The 22636-nt window shown below is 35.5% G+C and overlaps 1 protein-coding gene across 1 annotated transcript in view; it reads left to right on the top strand.

The window, feature by feature from the left end:
• LOC122335703 (CUGBP Elav-like family member 5) overlaps positions 1–22636 on the top strand; it is a 74641-nt gene that overhangs the window by 34351 nt on the left and 17654 nt on the right. Inside the window, 4 exon segments of the mRNA XM_043233553.1 lie at positions 9893–10021; positions 12086–12146; positions 12148–12163; positions 17817–17974. Of these exon segments, the coding sequence (XP_043089488.1) occupies positions 9893–10021; positions 12086–12146; positions 12148–12163; positions 17817–17974 (364 nt within the window).

Below are 22636 nucleotides of genomic sequence, written 5' to 3'. Positions count from 1 at the left end.
TGTGTGTGTGTGTGTGTTTTATATACCTAGTGATTCCCATCACAGCACATGTCACTATATGATAATACGAACAAATGAATTCATTTTCTCTCCGTATTTGCCATCCGCACAGACTCATTACGAGCCTCTGTTGCTTTGCTGGAGCACATGTGTGTTTTTGTGTGAGCGTCTCTCTGCTGGTGTCAGGCTGTCAGGAGATGATGGATGGGAGCCCCCCGTCCGCTCTGTCTCTTTGACTCCAGCGTGAGTTCATTCATGTTAAAGCGGCGCTGGGAATTCACATCTCTGCTCAGAGAGGTCTGCGCTTAGAGAGCAGGTGTCCACGAAAGACCCGACGTCACGCGCAGTTTGACAACTAGGAAATGCTTTGATGCAAGTAAAAGCTGGCGCAAAATATATATATAACTCTGCTATGCACAGTTGGTCATTTTTTGAAACGCACTCTTTGATTGTGAGCTTTCGCTGCATTGAGCAAATCAGCACTATTTTCCCATTTTGTCCATCTTTGGAAGAATGTAGGAAGACTTTATGTCTTTTTAAATTATATATATATATATATATATATATATATATATATATATATATATATATATATATATATATATATATATATATAGTATAGATAGATAGATAGATAGATAGATAACTGTATATTTATTAACGCTGTGAAATAATCAGTCATATGGAACTAAAGTTTATATAATAAAATGCTATTATATTAGATGTTTTGCCAGTTTGTTTATTCATATATTTAGTCATATTAGGATTTCTAATACAGTATGATCAGTAGCATAGCAATTGCAAACAAAATTCTATATATATAATAAGATGTTGTTACATTAAACTGTTATTTTTTTATGTATGTATTTTTACTTGCTTATTTATTTAGCCATAGAAAAGATGGCACATGGCTAAAATGTATATACATATACATACATATATATTATATATAATATTATAATAATGTTGCTTTCTTTTTCTTCCTTTATGTTTCTTAGTTTGTTTGTTTTGTTAATCCATTTATTTATTTGGTCAAATATCGAGTTCAATGATCAATATGGCACTTGCAAACTAACGTTCATATTATAAAATGTTATTATATTAGATATTTTGCCACTTTGTTCGTTTAGCAAAAATACAGTATGAGTTTTATTACAGTATGATCACTTGCAAACTAAAATTTACATATAATGAAATGTTATATTAAATTAAATGCTTTGCCATGGCTTTGTAAAAGAGTTAATTATTTTACTTGTTTGTTTGTTGAAAGACGTTTAATTTAATTTAATTTAATTTTATTTAATTTTATTTAATTTAATTTTATTTTATTTAATTTTATTTAATTTTATTTTTATTTTATTTTATTTTTATTTTTAATTTTAATTGTATTTACTTGTATTTAATTGTATTTAATTTTATTTAATTTCATTTTATTAAATTTTATTTATTTTTATTTATTTTTATTTTATTTTTACGTGAAAGAAGTTCACTGTCCGCTGCCAGAAACGTCCGTGCGGTGTTGCAAGGCTAGCTGCTCATTTGTAAGTCTCCGTGGATGAAAGTGCCTGTTAAACGAGATGAAAGGGAATGAAGCATTTAACTCAATGGAAGTGCTTTCAACCACCTTGACGGCCTTGTGTATGTTAGCGTGTTAAATCTGAGCGCACAATCAAACAAACCAGTGCCTGACACATCACACATACAGTAATACACATCGGCATAATGTTGCTGTAGCTATTTCCATATTCTGCGCCATTTAAACACAATAACATCCGAATATAATGTCCTTACAGGTTTGACTATAAGGCCAACAAACCTCATGCAGCTGTATTGTCATAGCAAGCTCACTGTATTCCCAGGGAGCCGATGGTTTGATATGGAATAATTACACTCCAGCTTTGAGAGGGACCTTCCCAGCAGGCCATCTGAGACGGCCCATACACTGTGTGTGTGTGTGTGTGTGTGTGTGTGTGTGTGTGTGTGCGTGCTGGGCTCAGCTGGGAAGAGAGATTGAGCTGATCTGGTTTTTTACAGGAGAGAGAGGAGGTTTGAGGAGCTCGGCTAGATTTCTCTGCTAAGATGAATATTTGATCCTCCTCACTTCTGAAATGACAGCATTACAGTAGATGAGCGGCGCGTCAGAGCATTTGCCATTCCGTTTTTAGTTTCTAGGACACAGGCTCCCTTCTCAATACCTGCACGTCCCGGGATGGAGACGATATACCAACATTTCAGGAGTTCATATACGAATGCCATACCAGAAAAATATCACTTTCGATGCCATATATGCTATTGAATGCTGTTCTTTATTTAAGATAATTATCGACACATTAAAAGAAAACATTCGTAGGAAACCAATGACCGAAGTAAATGTTGCTCCGCTCTTTTTAAGTTAATTATTCAAGACAAGTAAACAGCTAGTAAGAAAATGAGTAAATGAGTAGCAAAAAAAAAATCTAATTGAATAAAAACTGTCACCATAATCTTTTATTTTACTTTTTATTATATATTTTTTAATTAACAGAATTTGTTGTATTTGTCTTAGTGCTGTCAAACATTTAATCATGATTAATCACATCCAAAATAAAAGTTTTTGTTACACATAATATGTGTGTACTGTGTGTATTTATTACATATATATAAATATACACACATACAGTATTTATTTAAAAATATTTATATGTACTGTATATATATATATATATATATATATATTTTTTATATATATATATATTTTTTTTTTTTTTTTTTTTTTTTTTTTGCTTTTTTTTCTGCATTTTTTGCATTTTTGTCCATTTATTTGTATTTACTTCTAGCCTTTTTGCATCTCAGTTTTAGTCATTTTAACACTTACACTAATCAGTTTAAGTTTATTATATTCTGAAATATGACTAGGATATTTTTCAGGGTAACATTAAAAGAGTTCAAGGTATGGCAAAGTCTCCTTCACAGGCAGCTTGGAGGATGGAGATTAAACTTCAAATAGCGTTCCCGTCTATACACGACTCATTCTGCTCTCACTTAATGTCTGTTTACGTCTGACTGAAGTTCCATCAGTGATTGATGTCTGGTGGTTTTGATCAGGGTTTGGACTCAAGGTCGGGGTTAATCTGAGGTTTAGCTCTCTGAATTTAAACACCACCTTGTTTCTCCCGATGTAAAGTGCTGACTGTTCTCTTCGCAGATTAAAGGTTTTTCTTTCTTTGTCTTTTACCGCGCACGCACACGCGCACACACACACACACGAGCCGGTTTGATATCTGTGTCAAGAGCAGGTTCATACTCCCGTCTCAGCGGAGAACAGACACATAAAGACTTTAAAGTCTGAAATCCCGCTGTTCTGTAGATTTGTAGCGCTCACCTGCCGGACGGCCCGTCCCGGATCTGCAGCTGTCTCGCTCCTGCTGTCTGTTGAGATTAGGGTGAAAAGGGCAGCTCTTATGTTCCTCTAGGAGTCTGTCAGTGAAGTCTTGTGCGCTGAAGATTATAACTTTTGCGAGAGTTGTAAATGTGCAGCAAAACGGATGTTATTTCAGAACAGAGCCTTAACCAATCAACTAGTGATGAGTAAAAACGTATTTCTGTTTACAGTGAATTTTGAGCAAATAAGTGCTGCAACATACGTACATGCCTATGCATCTATATGTGTGTGTGTGTGTGTGTGTGTGTGTGTGTGTGTCTCGAAACTGAAAGAAATCGCAAACTAAAAATCTAAAAGTACCTTGTTTTATTAAAGTGAAAAGTTACGTCAATTGTTCATTTTTACATTTCTATCAGCAAAATGTTGTAGTAAGATCAAAATATATATATAGAATTAAAATATATTATTATAATAGCACTGTCAGAATTTACTAAAGACACCGTATTGAAAATGCATTTGTAGGATTTTCGCTTTCAGAAGTTGAAATTGATGAGAAAGTGCAATGAATGCAATAAAAACGGGGCTCATGCGAGATATTTTTACAGTTTAAAATAAAATGTTCTATTGCAATGTATTTCAAAATGTAACGTAATGTAATTTCCAGCATTACTCCAGCCTTCAGTGTCGCATGATTCTTCAGAAAGAAAGAAACCTTGCAATGTTGACAACGCTTGCACTGCTTCATGTTTCCGTTGAAACTGGTGCGTTTTCGTGTTCAGATGAAAAGACAGCATTTATTTAAAATAGAAGTTTTTGCGTGCGCTTTATTGCCACGTTTGACCAGAGTCTGTAACAATCCGTATTTGGCCTCGTTTTTAAACGGCTGCGGATCGTCTGCTTGCGTCTGATGTGATGTCACAGCGAAATGCTTTATGGATGAGGAGCAGACGGATGAAGTGTCCGAGCGCCGTAGAAAATCTCAGAGTTTCGCTGGAGTCTCTTCCCGCCCCTCTGTCATCATCAAACGCTGTTTGACAGACTCTAATGTCTCCTGATTTATTAATAAAGGCGTTTATTTGATCTGCGGCGAGTTTTCTGTCAGTCTGAGGCAAATCGAGATTACATACTGAGCAAAACAGTGTTTGTGCGTGTGCGCGCGCGACTGTAAAATCCTGTAGGTTGTATTATTTAAATGTGCCGTAAGCAATATTTTTGTGGAACAGCATACAGAAAACGTCCCGCTACCTGACACACATCACTGAAAAAAAGTGTCCTGAGAAATCACACCTGTCAGTCTGACGGCCCTAAGCCCAAAAACACACCATTGTTTAGCCAATCAGAAGACTTTGAGTCGCTCTCAGGCCTGTCAGTCACATTGAGCGTTCTGGTTTGCCAGCATCGGATTTTCTGACATGTACAATGGGATTTTTGGAGAAATGAGGCGGTCTGCTTCAATAGCTAATGCTAGAAACCTGCTTCGTGCAATTACACTCTCAAAAGTAGCGTAGAAGAACCTTTAAGGCTAGGAAGGCTCTTTATAGTGAAAATGATTATTAAAATGTATGTAAAAATGCTTCTTCCGATCACTGAAAGTTTTCTTTTGGGAGGCAAAACCAGAAATTAAGGCAATTTAGAAATCCCAGCCAGGAAAAAGAGGACGTATGCTCACCCTACATAAACTCCACACACACACACACACACACACACACACACACCACTTCCCATTTTACTCCAATCCCGATGGCGCGTTTTAAACGTGTGTGTTGGAGTGTGTGTGTCCTTTATTGCCAAACAGGTCTTGAACATTAACGTTCCCTCCGGCACAAAGCAGCAGAGCTGAGGACTGCACGCGTTTAACTCATCCTTGCATCATCTCTCCTTCCTTTCCAGCTTTTCCCCTCGTCCCTTCAGCCTCTGCCGTTTCTCCATTCTCTTCCACTCTCTTCTCTGATGTCTTTCTCTTTCTTGTCTCCGAGAGCTCACAGAACAGTAACCGATGGGTTTTTCCTCACGCGTTAATGCACACGCTCCAAAGAAATGAAAAGTGCTTTTCCAGTGCTTGAAAAACCCATTCAATAGCTCCGTTTTTTAAAGCAATAGTTGCATCGAAAATGCAAAAAACGTACTCACCCTCAGGCCATTTAAAACGAAGATGAGTTTGTCTCTTCATCCGATTTGGTGAAATGTAGCATTGCATCACTTGCTCAGCAACGGATGCTCCGCAGTGAATGGGTGCCGTCAGAATGAGAGTGATAAAAACATCGCAATAATCCTCACCGCTCCAGTCCTTCAGTTAACTTCTTGAGAATTGAGAAGCTGAGTGTTTGTAAGAAACAAATCCAACTTTAAAACCATTTATTCCAGTCATTCTAATACAGCTTCCTCCAGTGAAAAAGACTGGAATCGGGAGAGAAATATGCTAAACAAATATTTGGCTTTTTCACTGGAGGTAGCGTGATTATAGACACTTATTTTCGCCAGAAGGGACTGTTTAAAGTTTTAAAAAACCCAGATTACTTATGTTTTTATCACATGCTGATGCCACCCATGCACTGCAGATTTCTCCAAATCCAAAGAAACTCTACATCTTGCATGGAGTGACGCATTTTTATTTTGGGGGGTGAACTGTTCCTTTAAGGCATCAGATAAATCCGTTTTCGGGGGGGCCGTGCACGCGTGTGTAAAGCAGCTCGCCAGGTTTTGGAACGGAGCTGGCGTGTGTAGATTCCGACGGACCCCTGGGAGGGAGGGGCTAACAGATTAGACTCATGAATATTCAACATGCTAATGAGAAGCAAATGAGGGGGTCTGTGCGGATAATTAGAATTGTGGCCAGCAGGATCTGGCACGAGAGAGAGAGAGACGCTTCAGTGGTCTAATATAAATTGTAAATATGGTGTCTCTGTAGTACGCGTTTATTGACGGATAAGGTCATTTATCTGCATCATCAGCAATTGAGTGTGTCTGTCAATCAAAGTGACAGTTCCCAGAGGAGCGTTTTATTGCTCACAGGTTGCTCTCGAGATGCTGATGTTAAAATACTTTCTTCTGTCCCAGCTTAATATGCAGAGACAACTTTTAAGTAAGGTTGATTTCCCAATACACTGGGACCGTGGCGCTTTGTTTGAGCGTTTCATCTAGACGGACGGGAGTCTCAGTTAGTTTTAAGTGTTTAGGAGCTTTAGCTGCTTTCACTTCATTTGAATGAATTCAATATAGTCGTTTCAACTTGAAAATATTGCATTTTTATTTTTCTGAATTTTACCTGGCTATCGTTTTACCTCTGATTTATTAAAAACAAAAGAACCGTGTGAATTTTGCTGACATGTTATCATTGCAGCGTTATCGTTCCATAAATCTGAAAATGCTGGCAACACCCAGACAATAAATGCATACAAATATGCATGCATAAATGTCTATTCACCATGTGTTTAGAAACAAAATGTTGCGTAAAATCAGGTAAGTGCTATGTGAACAACCCCCTTCAGGATACAGACAGGAATAAAACTGATTTCACAGGTATGATAGAATATAGAACTGTGAAATGTAAAGCTATAAATGTGGGCCAGATGAGAAATCTTTGAGTTCATATTAAAATCTCAAAATAATTTCAGACTTGGGTATTTTGACAGATATGAGGCTGCGTTATTATTGTTGAAAAATGTTTTTGGTCGTTTAATTGGTAATATTAGGTAAAAAAAAACAAAAATCAAATTAATTATTTTTTAGTAAAAGTAATTACATTATTAAAAAAATAATAATACTAATATATATATATATATATATATATATATATATATATATATATATATATATATATATATATATATATATATATATATATATATATATAAACTAAATAATAAAAATACAAATAAAATAAAAAAATGTTACAGACTTTTAAATGGAGCTAAAATAAGGTAATATTAGGTACAAAAAAACCTAAAACAAATGAACTAGTTTTAGTACAAGTAATTACATTATTAAAAAAATTATATATATATATATATATATATATATATATATATATATATATATATATATATATATATATATATATATATATATATACTAAAACCTAAACCAATATATATGTATAGACTAAAACTCTTTTAAAAGAACTGTGGTATATGAGACACTGTTGAAATTTTTCTCAGAAAATGTAGAGATATGAGATTACTGTTTGTTTTTTCTCAGGAGAAACATCTGAAAAACTTAAGACTTACAAACATGTCCATTTGTTCTCCATTCAGAAGCCACAACTGAAATAACAAAGAGATTTTACTTGTGATTCCTCTTTCCTACGAGTCCGTTTCTAGAGAGCAACAGCACAAGTAAACCCAGCAGAATCTCAGTGTATGGGCAGTGTGTGTGTGTGTGTGTGCGTGTGTGTGTGTGTGTGTGTGTGTGAGAGAGATAGAAGGGGGGGCTTTCTCATTAAAGGCTACAGGTCACAGATCCACAGCACTGCAACTCAACTGCAATAGTCTGCAACCAGCAGCGAAGAAAGACTGAGAGAGAGAGAGAGAGAGAGAGAGAGAGATCTCAAAGACTTACTGCCTCCAAAGCATTGAACACACACACACACACACACGCCCAGATGATGCAACTTGGATTCAAGGGTAAACAGCAGTGGGAATGCGTGTGTGGATGGTAAGAGCGTGTGTGTCGCTGTGAGATGTTTGTATGTATGAGCGTTTCGGTGCCGAGAGTCTGTTGTTTTATACATGCTGTGCTGGTGTGTGTTTATTTCTGTATCTGTAACTCAAGCAGCGCATCAACAAGCAGACTCAAACTCAGGGCACGTACACACTACAGTTTACAGAACACAGAAAAAGCACTGATGTCAATTGGGATGCTACACAGCCAGGACATCATGTGGACAAGAGTTCACGATCTGATGGAGATCCACCGACCAAAGAGTATCTGAGAGCTTCACTTTCTTAAAAATCGGGCTCATTATGATATTTTTGATACGTATGACTCCTGCACACCTTTGCATCATACGATATACGCTATTGCCAAAAGCATTGGGTCAGCCCTGTCCAACTACTAGAGTAATATCCGTGAGTACAAATCTTAATAATAAAGCATATAATTGTATTTTAGGGAACTGGACAGGACAGTTTCTGACGTTTCTACATACGGGTGAGGTCAATATCTCAAGGATCCTAAAACAACATTAAAAACTTTCCAAAATATATTTAGCAAATATACTTGCATGCATTTTATTCTGGGACAAGGTGTAACAGTGCTGGGATACATGTGAGTGTTTTCTGCGGCTAAAGTGAAATCTTCACAGCTGTAACACATCCCAGAGGAGAGCTTAGTGAAGGATGTGTAGCCTTTACTGTTTCCATCAGGGCCGTAAAGTGTGTGTGTGTGTGTGTGTGTCCAGGTTTTGGCCTTGCATAGCTCTTGATGGCGTTTTACTGATGCTTTATATAGACGCGGCTCTCCGTCTGTGTCTCTGGCCGTTAGTGTGTTGCTGTATATAGCTCAGTGCTGATGGGGAGAGACCGGACCTGGACTCATAAAGATGATAAAGTCTGCTGCAGCGTCAGGTCTGGACACTCGCTGAGGCTGTCACACACACAAACAGTGTGTTATGTACAAACTAAACATATTTCAGAAATATGTTTAGTTTGTATGTAATATAGTATAGTATACTATACTATAGTAAAGTTTATTTTTATGCATTTTTAAACAATATATATATATATATATATATATATATATATATATATATATATATATATATAATATATTTGCATATTCGTTTTAATATTTGCATTTGTGCAGTAATATTTGCATTATTTATCTTTATTCATGACTATTTTTTGTGAATGTATTTACATATTTTTGTTATTTATTTTTATGTATTTGTTCAAACTAATGCAGTCAAATTTTTTTATCACAATTAACTGCATCTAAAATAAGAGCATAATATATGTGTGTTGTATATATATATATATATATATATATATATATATATATATATATATATATATATATATATATATATATATATATATATATATATATATATATATACTGTGTGTGTATTTATATGTACATAATAAACAGTATATATACATATAGTATGTAAACAAAAGCTTTTATTTTGGATGCAATTAATCACATTTAATCACTAATATTGTACTATTATAGTATTATAATATTATACATTTTGATTTTGTCATCATTTAATGAATCATTCATTGCAGTGATTCGAACAGTTAATTTTTGAGTCTTTTGATTGATTCATTTTAAAGACTCAGTTCAAAAGAGTCATTTGTTCATCAGCGTCATTCGTTTGTGACTTGAAACCACTTATCGTGTGGTATATTTGCCGACAGAGACCGTTGGTTATTATTTTTGACTATCTAGGGCTGAGATTCAGTCTGCAAGCATAAGTTTCCGGGGACTAAATGTTTGTAATTTTCTCAGACTTTCTGTCCTCTTGCCATTTTGCGTGTGCAGATGCATTACAGCAAAAGTTTATATTCTGTTTGCGCGCTTGTGTTTCAGAGGACAGGAAGCTGTTTGTGGGCATGTTGAATAAGCAGCAGACAGAAGAGGACGTGTACCGTCTGTTTGAGCCCTACGGAGTGATTGAAGAGTGCACCGTATTACGAGGCCCTGATGGAAACAGTAAAGGTGAGTTTTAGTTCCCCCTTTCATCTCTCTTCAGCATTCGCAGCAGTTTTATGAGCGACAGACAGCCGCGTGTCTTTCAGGCTAAAGTCTGAGGTGCGTTTTATATTCTGAGCTGATCAAAAAAAAAAAAGAATAGTGACCTTCTACAGAAAAAGACAAAGTCAAAACAAACAAACAAACGGAAAAGCAGCGTTCAACCTTGGGCAGGAGCGCTTTCATTTACACATTCAATTTCACTGTTCGAGCAGCGGCTAACGTGGCAGAATCCGTTCTGGAGGGCGACGGGTGCCGATATCGCCTGACAGATCCCGGCTCGGTCCGGGCAGGAATTATTTACACAGACTGTGATCGCTGTGTCCATTAAGGGAGGCGAGGGGATGTGTCAGGGAGGTCAATCTTGTTTGACAGGTGTGAGGAGAGAAACGACGTTTTGAACTCGACGCGAAAGCGGCGCCGGTCGATCACGTGATCTTTCGCTTCACAGATACGCTGGCGGTTAGGATTTAAACCCTGACGTGGAAAATAATAGTCTAATATATATATATATATATATATATATATATATATATATATATATATATATATATATATATATATATATATATATATATATATATATATAAATATATTAGCTTTTTGTTGCACGTTATATGTCACCCTTGAGCACAAAAAACAGTCATAAGCGTCATTTTTTATAAAAATGAAATTTAGGTTACGCTGTATATTAGGTGGCTTTAACTACTATGCACTTGCATCTATAAATAAGTACAATGTATATGGGTTTAGGGAACGGTTTGGGTAGGTAAGGGTGGGTTAATGTATAAATTAACAGGAATTAATTACAGATGTAACTACAAATATAAGCGCAATTTAAAAACCTGTATGCACACAATAGGCGCATTGTACCAAATTATTAATTTAGTAGTTCAGGCAACTTAATATAAAGTGGGACCGAGATTAATGCATAATCTGAAAGTTTTAAATAAGCTTTGGGATCGATGTGCGGTTTGTTAGGATAGGATCATATTTGCCTGAGATGCAACTTATTGAAAATCTGGAACCTGAAGGTGCAAAGCAAATCGCAAAAATTACCTTTAAAGTTGTCCAAATGAAGTTTTGAGCAAAGTTTTGATATATTTGCTGTGGGAAATGTACATGTCTTCATGGAACGTGGTCTTTATTTAATATCCTTATGATCTTTGGCATAAAAGAAAGATAATTCTGACCCATACGTACGGTTGGCTATTGCTACAAATTAAGACGGTTTTGTGCTCCAGGCTCACATATTTCATATGCAATTAATTTTATTAAGAGGCTCAAAGAGGGCAAAAATATGCAGATGCTGATATTTCTATAAACAAGAAATGATGAAGTTCTGATACTTGATGTAAATCAGTGATATAAGAGTGTAGCAGATGCTTGCAAAAAATGACACGAACAACAGTCACCATGTATCTCCAATAATATGTCTTAGTAAGGTGATATTTAAATATTTAGGTTTATGATCAAAGCATATGATGCAATACGTTACAGTGATGACGTACTGTATGTGAGCACATAAACGTTCATCAAAAGCCTAATGATAATATTTGAGTAATGTATTGAAAATCAAGTCAATTTCAGTCGCTTCATCTTTTTACGTTATAAAAATCTGAAAAGATTTGACTACATGAGCCGTGGGCGACATTTTCTTTATTACGCTAAAAACCTTTTTACTTGCTAATAAAAAAAGACTAAATGAACAATTAGACAACAGAAGGCACTGATTAGATACGTTTTTCAGCAAAATTTTGATATCGTTAGCCTTAGAAACGTGCAAATATCAAATACAGCGGAGTAGGCTTTGTGGGTTTAGAAACACTCCCTTGTAAAATAAATAATACACAGTGCATGTATGGATAATAAGAGCGCTGTAAGAAAGTGGAATGAGTGTTTTGTTTGTGTGCATGTGCACTTCTTCTCTCTCATCTCCAGTGTTGCATTCACCAGAGACGCACACACTCCGCTGCTGATAACCTCCGCCGGTCTTCCTCATTATTTCTCTGCTCTGTGTGTGTTTTGCAGGTTGTGCCTTTGTAAAGTTTTCGACACACACCGAGGCTCAGTCTGCCATCAGCGGGCTGCACGAGTCAGACCATGCCTGTGAGTACAACCGCACACTATTATACGTGCAGCTTTTTTTTAAGTACTTTAAAACATTCATTTGCAAGGTGAATGACCTTTGATGTTCACTTTTCGCTTGTACCTTCGTATGCATTTTGCCCTAAAATGCTGAACAAGTTAATGGACAGAATATCATTTGTGAGCGCACACGTGTCCGTGTAGCAGCGCGGCGCACACGTCATGCTCTTGATGTAGAAGGCAGAGCTGCTGTCATGTGTTGAGCTCAAACAGCTTCAGTGCCAATATAAGTGCAAATGAGCTGCTGTCAGTCTCTCTTTTACCTTCTCTTCTGAATGGAGTACTAGCTTACCGCAAGCATGTAAGCATTCATTTACATAATATTAATTTTAATAGTTAACCCAGAAGTTAGTTATGCTGTACCTTTTAATATATTATATTACAGTTAAATAAAATACAATTTTATATATATATATATATATATATATATATATATATATATATATATATATATATATATATATATATATTTAACTGTAATATAATATATTAAAAGGTGTATATATATATATATATATATATATATATATATATATATATATATATATTTGCATAATATTAATTTTAATAATTACCATAGAAGTTAGTTATGCTATACCTTTTAATATATTATATTACAGTTAAATAAAATACAATTATATATGTATATGTATATGAATATAAACAACTCAAACCATCTTACAGTGTTTTTATTTCAACTTTAAATGTAAATCTTAAATCTTATCTTCAAAAGTGCTAAATTAAATTATCACTTAACTTGCACAAAGGCGATGATGTTAATTAGTTCAACTGCATAATCATTTTTATATTTAAATTTATTAACAACATTTATTAACAACATTCTTGGTACTCTTTTTATGCCTGTATTTTATGCCTAAATGGCATCTTAAACACATTTAATTTGCCTTTAAACTCTTTATTTATTATTTTTTCGTCAGAAAAGTAGTAGTTTTAGCCTGTTTCTCACAAACAGCAGGCCTATTGTATGATTTCCATAAACTTGGATTATAGCGACTTTTAAGACGTCATCATATGATTTTTCAAGCACTTTAGTCACAGTTGGGGTCTAATTGCATGCAAAAGATCCGCTATTATAGCTCATCTTTTAAGTCACACGTGTTGTGAGGTTGGATGAATAAAGACAGAACTCTCTCACATTTCTGGCGAACTTAAGTCTATTTTGCAGAATTCCACAGCCCCTCTGTCAAAATCAGCTTTCAGATCGCTCAAGTGCCATCTGGGTAAATTTCACAGTATGCATACGGCACACTGCAATATAGCACACAGCAGTATGTTAGTATGCTATTCCTTCCATTCTACAGCTCTCACTCTCTTTATCGCACTTCTTCTGCATGTTTTCCCACCACTCTCTCACGCGCTCTGAGCTTCAGATGAATAATTCCTCTGCCACACATTGAAAGGACAGATAAAGAGGTGTATTTCTCCATCCCCTGAGAGCAGGACAAGAAGTAGAGAGAAAGAGAAGGAGAGGGAGGAGTACGGATGATCAAACCGAGGGAAAAAACACTCAGACAGCGTCTAACTGTCACAGAGACGAAATGCAGGTAGAGAAATGCCTCCGATGAACCACTGTAAATGTGTGTTTGGAGATCAGCTCAACCTTGAGAGTAATTATCCTCAAATGAACGTTCAAGGCCATATCTCACCCTCGCACACACTTTGCATACCGATAATTAAAAGCATTTACATACCCGACGACAGAACGGATGAGTGAGAGAAATGAGTTCGAATGGCCTACGCAGTCGAGATTTTAAAGGAACGGTTCACCAGAAATGAACATTTGCTGAAAGTGTGGATGGGTTTATTTCTTCATCAGAACCGATCTGAAGACACGTAGCTTTGCGCTTGCTCGCCCGATGGATGCTCCGCAGTGAATGGGTGCCGTCAGAACGAGAGCCCGGACAGCTTACGATAACCTCTCAAGAGGACCCCGGCCTATCAGTGAACATCTCGTGAAGTGTTTTTGCAAGAAATACATTGCTTTTGGCTCTTCTGTCCATAACATTGCTTTCTCCAGTAAAAAAAAAGCTTGATCTGTGCATAAAAAAAGAGGAGTATGCTCAGATTACATGTGGAAAACAGTCCAATATAGCTGTGAACAACTATTTTGGTGGATTTGGATGTGAATCTCTTTTCACCAGAAATAGCATTATTATGGATTACTAACCAAACTGATTGTTCAATGTTAAAACAAATGAAATGTTTAATTTTACGAGACATTAATCGATTGACCGGAGCGCTGTGGATTATCGCGAGGTTTGTTCTGGCGGCACCCATTCGCTGCGGAGGAGTAAGCGAAGTAATGCTGCATTTCTCGAATTCCGATGAAGAAACAAACTCATCTACTTGTTGGATGGCCGTATATTTTCAGCACATTTTCATTTTTGACTGAATGAGACTAGTTTCCCCCGAGGAGGTCAGGTAAACGTGTGTTTTACAGACAATTCTGCCTGAATCAAACAAGTCTGTCATTTTCCTGAACAAAATTGCAGAGCAAATGACTTGAGAAATCTAATCCCACCTGTGATTACGGTATATTATTTTTACAAAGCTTCTTCTCATTTATTTTGACCTATTGGATATCTTTGTAATATCACCGCCTGGCGCACCTTCATTATGGATTTAGACCTTTTGCCAAATTTCTAGGTAAGACAACGGCTGTTGGTTGGCGTCTTAAAAAAGAGAATTAAATCAATGAGGAGATTGTGATCACCAACTGCTCAGAGCAGCAGCGCTATTAGTCTCAGTCTTCCATTTTACTCATTCTTTCTTTTTATATGCAATATTTGAATTAAAAATTAATCACAGAGACTGCTTATTTGATTTATTATTTTAGTTTTTTTGAAGAAATTTATATTTTTGATATATAAACACTTCAGAATAGGGAACACTTATTGAATCTTAACTATGACTTTTTATTCAATTAAAAAAATCATAATTTGCTGCTCATTATTAGTGCGGCAGTTAGATATAGATATAGAATTAATATGTGCTTAATTAGCTAATAATAAATGGCTAATATTCTAGTAATATGCATGTTAATAAGCAACTAGTTAAGCACAATTTGAACTCAAATAAATGTTACCTGTATGTTTTTTCAGCAAGGATGCATGAAATGGATCAAAAATGACTATAAAAATATTTATAATATTCGATTTCAAATAAATGCTGTTCTGTTGTGTTTATTGTTTAGTTACATACAGATTGTTTTGCTACATTCCTTGTATTATTATTATTGTTATTGTTTTTTTGTTTATTTTTTATGTTTTTAGTTTAAGACCTCTAAGTGAAGATTTGTATATTTTTAAAATTTTAATTCAGATAATTTTTTTGTAATTTTGTTATGTGTTTTTTTTTTTATATTACTATTTTGGTTAATTTACCTTAATGTCAATTTTCATTTTTGATTCAGTTTTTCAAAGAACCGCAAAGAAAAAACGGTATGGTGGCTTTTAATATTGCTAATATTAATCACAAACGGTCCTCAAGCAGCAAATCCACGTATGATTTCTGAAGAGTCACGTGACACCGATGATGCTGAAAATCCAGCTTCGCATCACATTAATAAATTACATTATATTATACATTCAAATAGAAAATAGTCATTTTAAATTGCAATAATATTTCATAATTTCATCAATAAAATGATGGCTTGATACATGAAAATCGTCTTATCGAGCCGGTAACAGTTCAATTGTGTGCGTTCTAAACTGGTTCCGTATTAGTTTTCATGCCGCGTATGAAGGCTGCTGACTATGTAGACAGCTCACTAGGTTTTGGAGCGGAGCCAGCGAGAGAGCGTTTAGTTTCAGGGACATTTTAATAGTTCCTCATTACACATTCAGAGCCACGCGTTGAGTTAGCAAAGGCCTCATTAACAGCTCAGCCTTACAGTTTGTTTGAGTCCTACAGAGCGACACTTTCCACCGTACCAATTTTAATTTATTAATGTATTTCTGCATCACTTTACAGCTTGTCACATTGATATTTAGCGTCAGATCTCAAACCCGTCCCGGCGGCCTCGCTTTTTAGACCTTTACATAAAAATACCAGATTTGACGTTCGTGCATTTTTTTTTTATTTTTTATTTTTTGCTACTTCAAAATCAACTTTAATTCAGACTAAAGTGGCGGCGATGTACGTTATCGTGTAGGATGCGCACATGCTGTACTTCAGAGCGCTCGCTTCAAGTGCTCGGCCCCTCGGTGCGACGCTCACTTTCACCCGTAATCTGCATTGAAGTACTGTGTAGGCTTTTGATGGAATCCCCAGAGCTCCAGATCTTCAGAGGCTCTGAGATGAGGGGAATATCGTGGCCTTTAGGGCCGATCGATCTAGTGCCGGTTTAGCGGGTCAGAGAGGCCCAGCACACGAAAGGTCAAGTGGTGCAGTAAATCATCAAGAGCCTTTTAATGAGTCCGCGCGTGTGCGATTGTGAGATGTTGCGCTGCGCTTTTTATTAGCGCGGAGAGGGGGCGCAAAAGAAAGAGAGAAATGGTGGGGTTGGAGAAATACCAGGTGACGGAGATGAAGGTTTTGCTATTCACTGCAAAAACAACTCTACCTTTTGTTCACCTATATGATTTTCATCCTTTTCAAATTGGCTGTGTTCTGCTCTTTTGCGTGCGTATGCAATAAAAGAGGCAAAAGAGACAAATGTTATTATTTAAATACAAATTACATATAGTATGTATTCATATTTCGAATAGCTTTTTTCATATTTTTAGTTTGTTTATATAATTTTAATTAAAAAATATTGTGCATTTGGAAGTTATAGTATTTTAAGTTATAGTTATGCAAGACCTTTATGTGAAGATTTATGTGAAGATTTGTGTATATGTATATATATATATATATATATATATATATATATATATATATATATATATATATTTTTTTTTTTTTTTTTTTTTTACTTAGATTCATTTTTAGTAATTTTATTATGTAATGTTTTTTATATTACTATTTTGGTTAATTTACTTTAATGTCAATTCTCATTTTAATTAAAATTTTAGTGCTTCAGCATAAACTCATTTAGTCCGACGTTTCTTTAGTTAAAGCATAAATATTTCGAATTTATGTCGTTTCTCACAGTTAATTTATTTCAGTTAACAAATGTGTTTCTAATATACTTTACTATAACGATTTTTCTAAATTGAAGAGCAAAAACAGTACGTTTTGCAACATCTTGAAAACAAAAAGATATTTTTTCAACTTAAAAAAAGTGTTTATGGACCATTTTTGAGTGAGAAATGCTTCCACTTCATATTTTTTTCAGTGTAGTATTAGTTTTAGTTAACAGTAATGTTCACGAGCACACCGAAGCGCGCCGTACAACTCGTGGCTGTATTTCTCATCTTTTTAAGTAAAGAGGAACCGCGCCGTGGTCCAAATGTAAGTTCTTCACTGCAAATCTCCACGTACTTCCTACCGTTCCTCGCATCAGATCACGGCTTGCTTGCATGGAAAGATTATCGGCTGTGTTTGGTGCATTACATTTTCTGCAAAATGAAAAATGCTTTTCATTCATGTGTGTGTGTGTGTGTGTGCGTGTTGCGGTGTAACAGTACGACTGTCCATGTGTCTCTCGCAGGGGGCTTCGTCGAGTTTGGTGGTAAAGTTCGCTGACACTGATAAAGAGAGGACCATCCGCCGCATGCAACAGATGGTCGGCCAGTTTGGCATCTTCAACCCCACCGTGGCCCTGCCGTTCAGCACCTACAGCAGCACCTACAGTACTTACATCGCGCGGTGAGCACACGCGTCTCTAAAGAATCAAACACTGTGTGCCTTTGCGCCGTACGGGGTCTAACGGCCTCAGATTAACGACCGCTGTCCTTGTCTGAAGCCGTTTTTCGCTTTCACTACGCCGCTGAATAATGCATTAACATAATTTCAATTCCCGACCCATGAATACTTGCAGAAAAACCCAAGAGTTCCCGTGCAATTTGAACCCTTGATCCCATCGGGCTAAGTAACATGAATCGAATTGATCTGGCGTGTGGTTTATTTGCATTTTGAGTATTTGGTTTTGATTATAAAGGACGCTTTTGTAACCTGCGGTTTTGAGTTTTGAGTGAAATATGAACTATTCGGAGTATATTTGAATACAAATATGAAAATAAGCACGCCTTTTATTTGGCCGTTACGTAAATGTCAAAGGGCTAGTTTTTTTTTTTCATACATGCACCTTGCATTATAATACTTTAGCCGTTCTTGTTTAAGCTTCAGTTTTAGAGTCGGCGAGTCTGATTCATTTCCGTGAATCGGTTTAAAAACTGATGCAATAAAGTATTGATTAAAGCATTTAAAAAAAGTTTAATGTCCTTTGTTTAATTTTTTAGGTGCATACAAATTATTAAACGTCTTTCTTTCTTGTGTCAGTTCTTGAGAAACGTTCTTGAGATTTAAAAATTCCTTTTAAATGAGTTTTGTTTGCTGATTTCTTGCGTTAATCCGTTCAGTTCAATCAGTTGTTGGCATCAATCATTGAAAAATAATCCCGAAATTATGCATGTCACATCTACAATTGTGTCAGAAGTCGCTGTATGATTATTTAGGTACATTTAAATGAAAATAATTAAATATACATTTTCTATCCCATTTAGTGAAAAACAATTACTTTTAATTAGATTTTTGTGTTCTTGCATTAATCATTCACTCAGTTTGTGTCATAGCATTTAAAAATAGTTTTTAATGTACTTTTTATGATTATTTAGGTGCATGTAAATGAAAACGATTATCTGTTTTCCATTTAGTGAAAAATATGATTATTTTTAATTAGATTTTTGCTCTTTTACTTCTCGTATTAATCATTTAAATCGACTTGGCATCCACGGCTGTTTGGGTGAAATGATGGCTCCTTTTAAGCCGTTTCAGAGAAAATACATAAATATAGAGATATATATATATATATATATATATATATATATATATATCAAATATTATCAAAAGGCTGAAAAATATCACGATGATTTTTATTAGCTTCATCATCCTGGCCTAGTTCGGCACACTCAGCGCGGTTAGAAAAGCCAAATGCGTCTTTGAGTAATTCATCTTCTTTAGATGAATCGCACTTCATTCTGGAACGGATAATGTATTCAAAGCACATGAATTTCTGTGCATATTCATAAGCGTATTACTTGAAACGATAACGGCATTAGATACAGATTAAGCCTGTGATCTGATAGTGTCGAAGTTAGCCGCTATTTTAAATACTTTTCAGCTCGCGGAGTCTCACAGAAGTGGGAAGTTTGAGGATCCGCATCACGTGTCAAACGCTCTATATATAGCATATACCCTGCAGGCGTTCAGTTTTAATTACACCGCACTGAAGTGTGTGCATATGCGTCTTGTAGCAACGCGCGCGCGTGACATTTCAAACTAAAGCTTTGATTTTATAATCCATATGATCCTTCGCCAGAACCGTGCGCGCCTCCTCATGTTAGCGGCTCACTTCTTATCGAACATACTGTGCCATCCGTGTGCAATTCCTTCTGTGACATCTAAACATGGAACCGACAGAAGGAAAACCCCCAGGTATCCCATCATCCACCTGTTCTGCGTCCCCGCACACAGTAAATACAATCGCGCGCACAACTTGAATGGCGCACGCATGAAAATAAGCGAGCGAAAGTCGATTTCACACGTTGTTGCATCGCACGATATGGCAAAACGCAATGCACAGCGTAATGCGTGAGGCTGAGCAATGCATAGCGTGGTTTGCATCGCATTTTCAGGGGCGGTGTGACGAGATTTCGGCGTGTTTTTTAGTATCTTGGATACATACAGTCCAGCATCTTGAAAAAAAAATTGCATTAAACTCCTAATATTAACTAATCTGAGAAGGAGTTTAAAAATATCAGTAAAAACTATACAAATCTTGCATTAAAATAAAAGCAACTGTCAGATATCGAAAGGTTTGGTATGCCAGAATAAGTAAAAAAATATATATTTAATTTGCACACTGGACAAAATATGTGAGAAAGTGTTTATTTTAGTGCTGTCAAGAGATGAATACACTATTAATGCACTATGCATGCCAAATACAATTTATGTGAATATATAAATACACACGTATATTTACGCAAATATTTACACGTATTTACATGTCTCTATTTATATTCGTATAATTTATATTATAAATATATTTAATATATAAACAGCATTTTGTGTATGCATTTATATATGCATAATAAATATACACAGCACACGCAAACATGTATTATGTAAATTAATTTAATTTTGGATTTGATTCATCTGACAGCGTAGTTTATTTATTTATTTTATTTATAAGTTAGTTAAAAATGTTGCCTTGGCGACTAGCATACATAAAACGTGAACCGCCGCAAACCATGAAGAAAAGCCATCACACGGAGAGTGAAGAGAGAGCAAATGATCGTTAAACCGACGACCTCTTCATTTCCACACAAACCTAGCACTCACATGCGCGCACTTGCAGTATGTTCGTTCTAAAGACACGCCAAGTACATTACAGAACACAAATCCGGTTCTCTCTGCAGGTTCAGACTCTCAGTTTGAACCTGACTGATTTAAATTGCATGTGGATTATTTAAATGGGAATGAGTAGCACTTCAAACATTGCCTTAAATAGTGAAATCCTGCCCTAGAGGAAGCAAACGAACGCACTCTCTCTCTCACACACACACATTTACACGTACACTAAGTGAAATAGACTATTCATTTTGGTCATAGTGTGATACGGCAGCACACAGGCAGCTCTGTTATCCCGCACAGGAAGTGTTGGGATTATACATCCTGCCAACAGCATTTGCATAATAGCTTGAGAGTTTTTAGGAAGATTTCTGGAATTGTGGCTCTTTTTGTCAGCGGTTTGGGTTGAGTTGGTTGAAAAGTGTGCTGTGGTTTCGGAACAGTTTTATAAAGATTGCCAGCTCTGACTCAGCAGAGTGTTCAAGAGAGGACAGAATATTATAGAACAGAGGAGTGTAGAATTGAAAAGGCCTGTAAAAATGTAACAATGCACAGTTACGGGATAAAACAGAATAGAATTGTACTAACCATAAAATATACAATAAAACACAGTCATAAGACACAACAGAACCATATAGAATTGAACACAGCGGAATGGAATTGAATAGAATAGAATTGTACTAACCATAAAATATACAATAAAACACAGTCATAAGACACAACAGAACCATGTAGAATTGAACACAGCGGAATGGAATAGAATAGAATAGAATAGAATTGTACTAGCCATAAAATATACAATAAAACACAGTCATAAGACACAACAGAACCATGTAGAATTGAACACAGCGGAATGGAATAGAATAGAATAGAATAGAATTGTACTAGCCATAAAATATACAATAAAACACAGTCATAAGACACAACAGAACCATGTAGAATTGAACACAGCGGAATGGAATGGAATAGAATAGAATTGTACTAACCATAAAATATACAATAAAACACAGTCATAAGACACAACAGAACCATATAGAATTGAACACAGCGGAATGGAATTGAATAGAATAGAATTGTACTAACCATAAAATATACAATAAAACACAGTCATAAGACACAACAGAACCATGTAGAATTGAACACAGCGGAATGGAATAGAATAGAATAGAATTGTACTAGCCATAAAATATACAATAAAACACAGTCATAAGACACAACAGAACCATGTAGAATTGAACACAGCGGAATGGAATAGAATAGAATAGAATAGAATTGTACTAGCCATAAAATATACAATAAAACACAGTCATAAGACACAACAGAACCATGTAGAATTGAACACAGCGGAATGGAATGGAATAGAATAGAATTGTACTAACCATAAAATATACAATAAAACACAGTCATAAGACACAACAGAACCATATAGAATTGAACACAGCGGAATGGAATTGAATAGAATAGAATTGTACTAACCATAAAATATACAATAAAACACAGTCATAAGACACAACAGAACCATGTAGAATTGAACACAGCGGAATGGAATAGAATAGAATAGAATTGTACTAGCCATAAAATATACAATAAAACACAGTCATAAGACACAACAGAACCATGTAGAATTGAACACAATGGAATGGAATAGAATAGAATTGTACTAACCATAAAATATACAATAAAACACAGTCATAAGACACAACAGAACCATATAGAATTGAACACAGCGGAATGGAATTGAATAGAATAGAATTGTACTAACCATAAAATATACAATAAAACACAGTCATAAGACACAACAGAACCATATAGAATTGAACACAGCGGAATGGAATTGAATAGAATAGAATTGTACTAACCATAAAATATACAATAAAACACAGTCATAAGACACAACAGAACCATGTAGAATTGAACACAGCGGAATGGAATAGAATAGAATAGAATTGTACTAGCCAT

The sequence above is a fragment of the Puntigrus tetrazona genome, unplaced genomic scaffold (genome assembly GCF_018831695.1).
Source record: "Puntigrus tetrazona isolate hp1 unplaced genomic scaffold, ASM1883169v1 S000000847, whole genome shotgun sequence".
NCBI classification, from domain to species: Eukaryota; Metazoa; Chordata; class Actinopteri; order Cypriniformes; family Cyprinidae; genus Puntigrus; species Puntigrus tetrazona.
The sequence above is the reverse complement of the archived record's forward strand: the minus strand, read 5'-3'. Positions and strand labels throughout refer to the sequence as shown.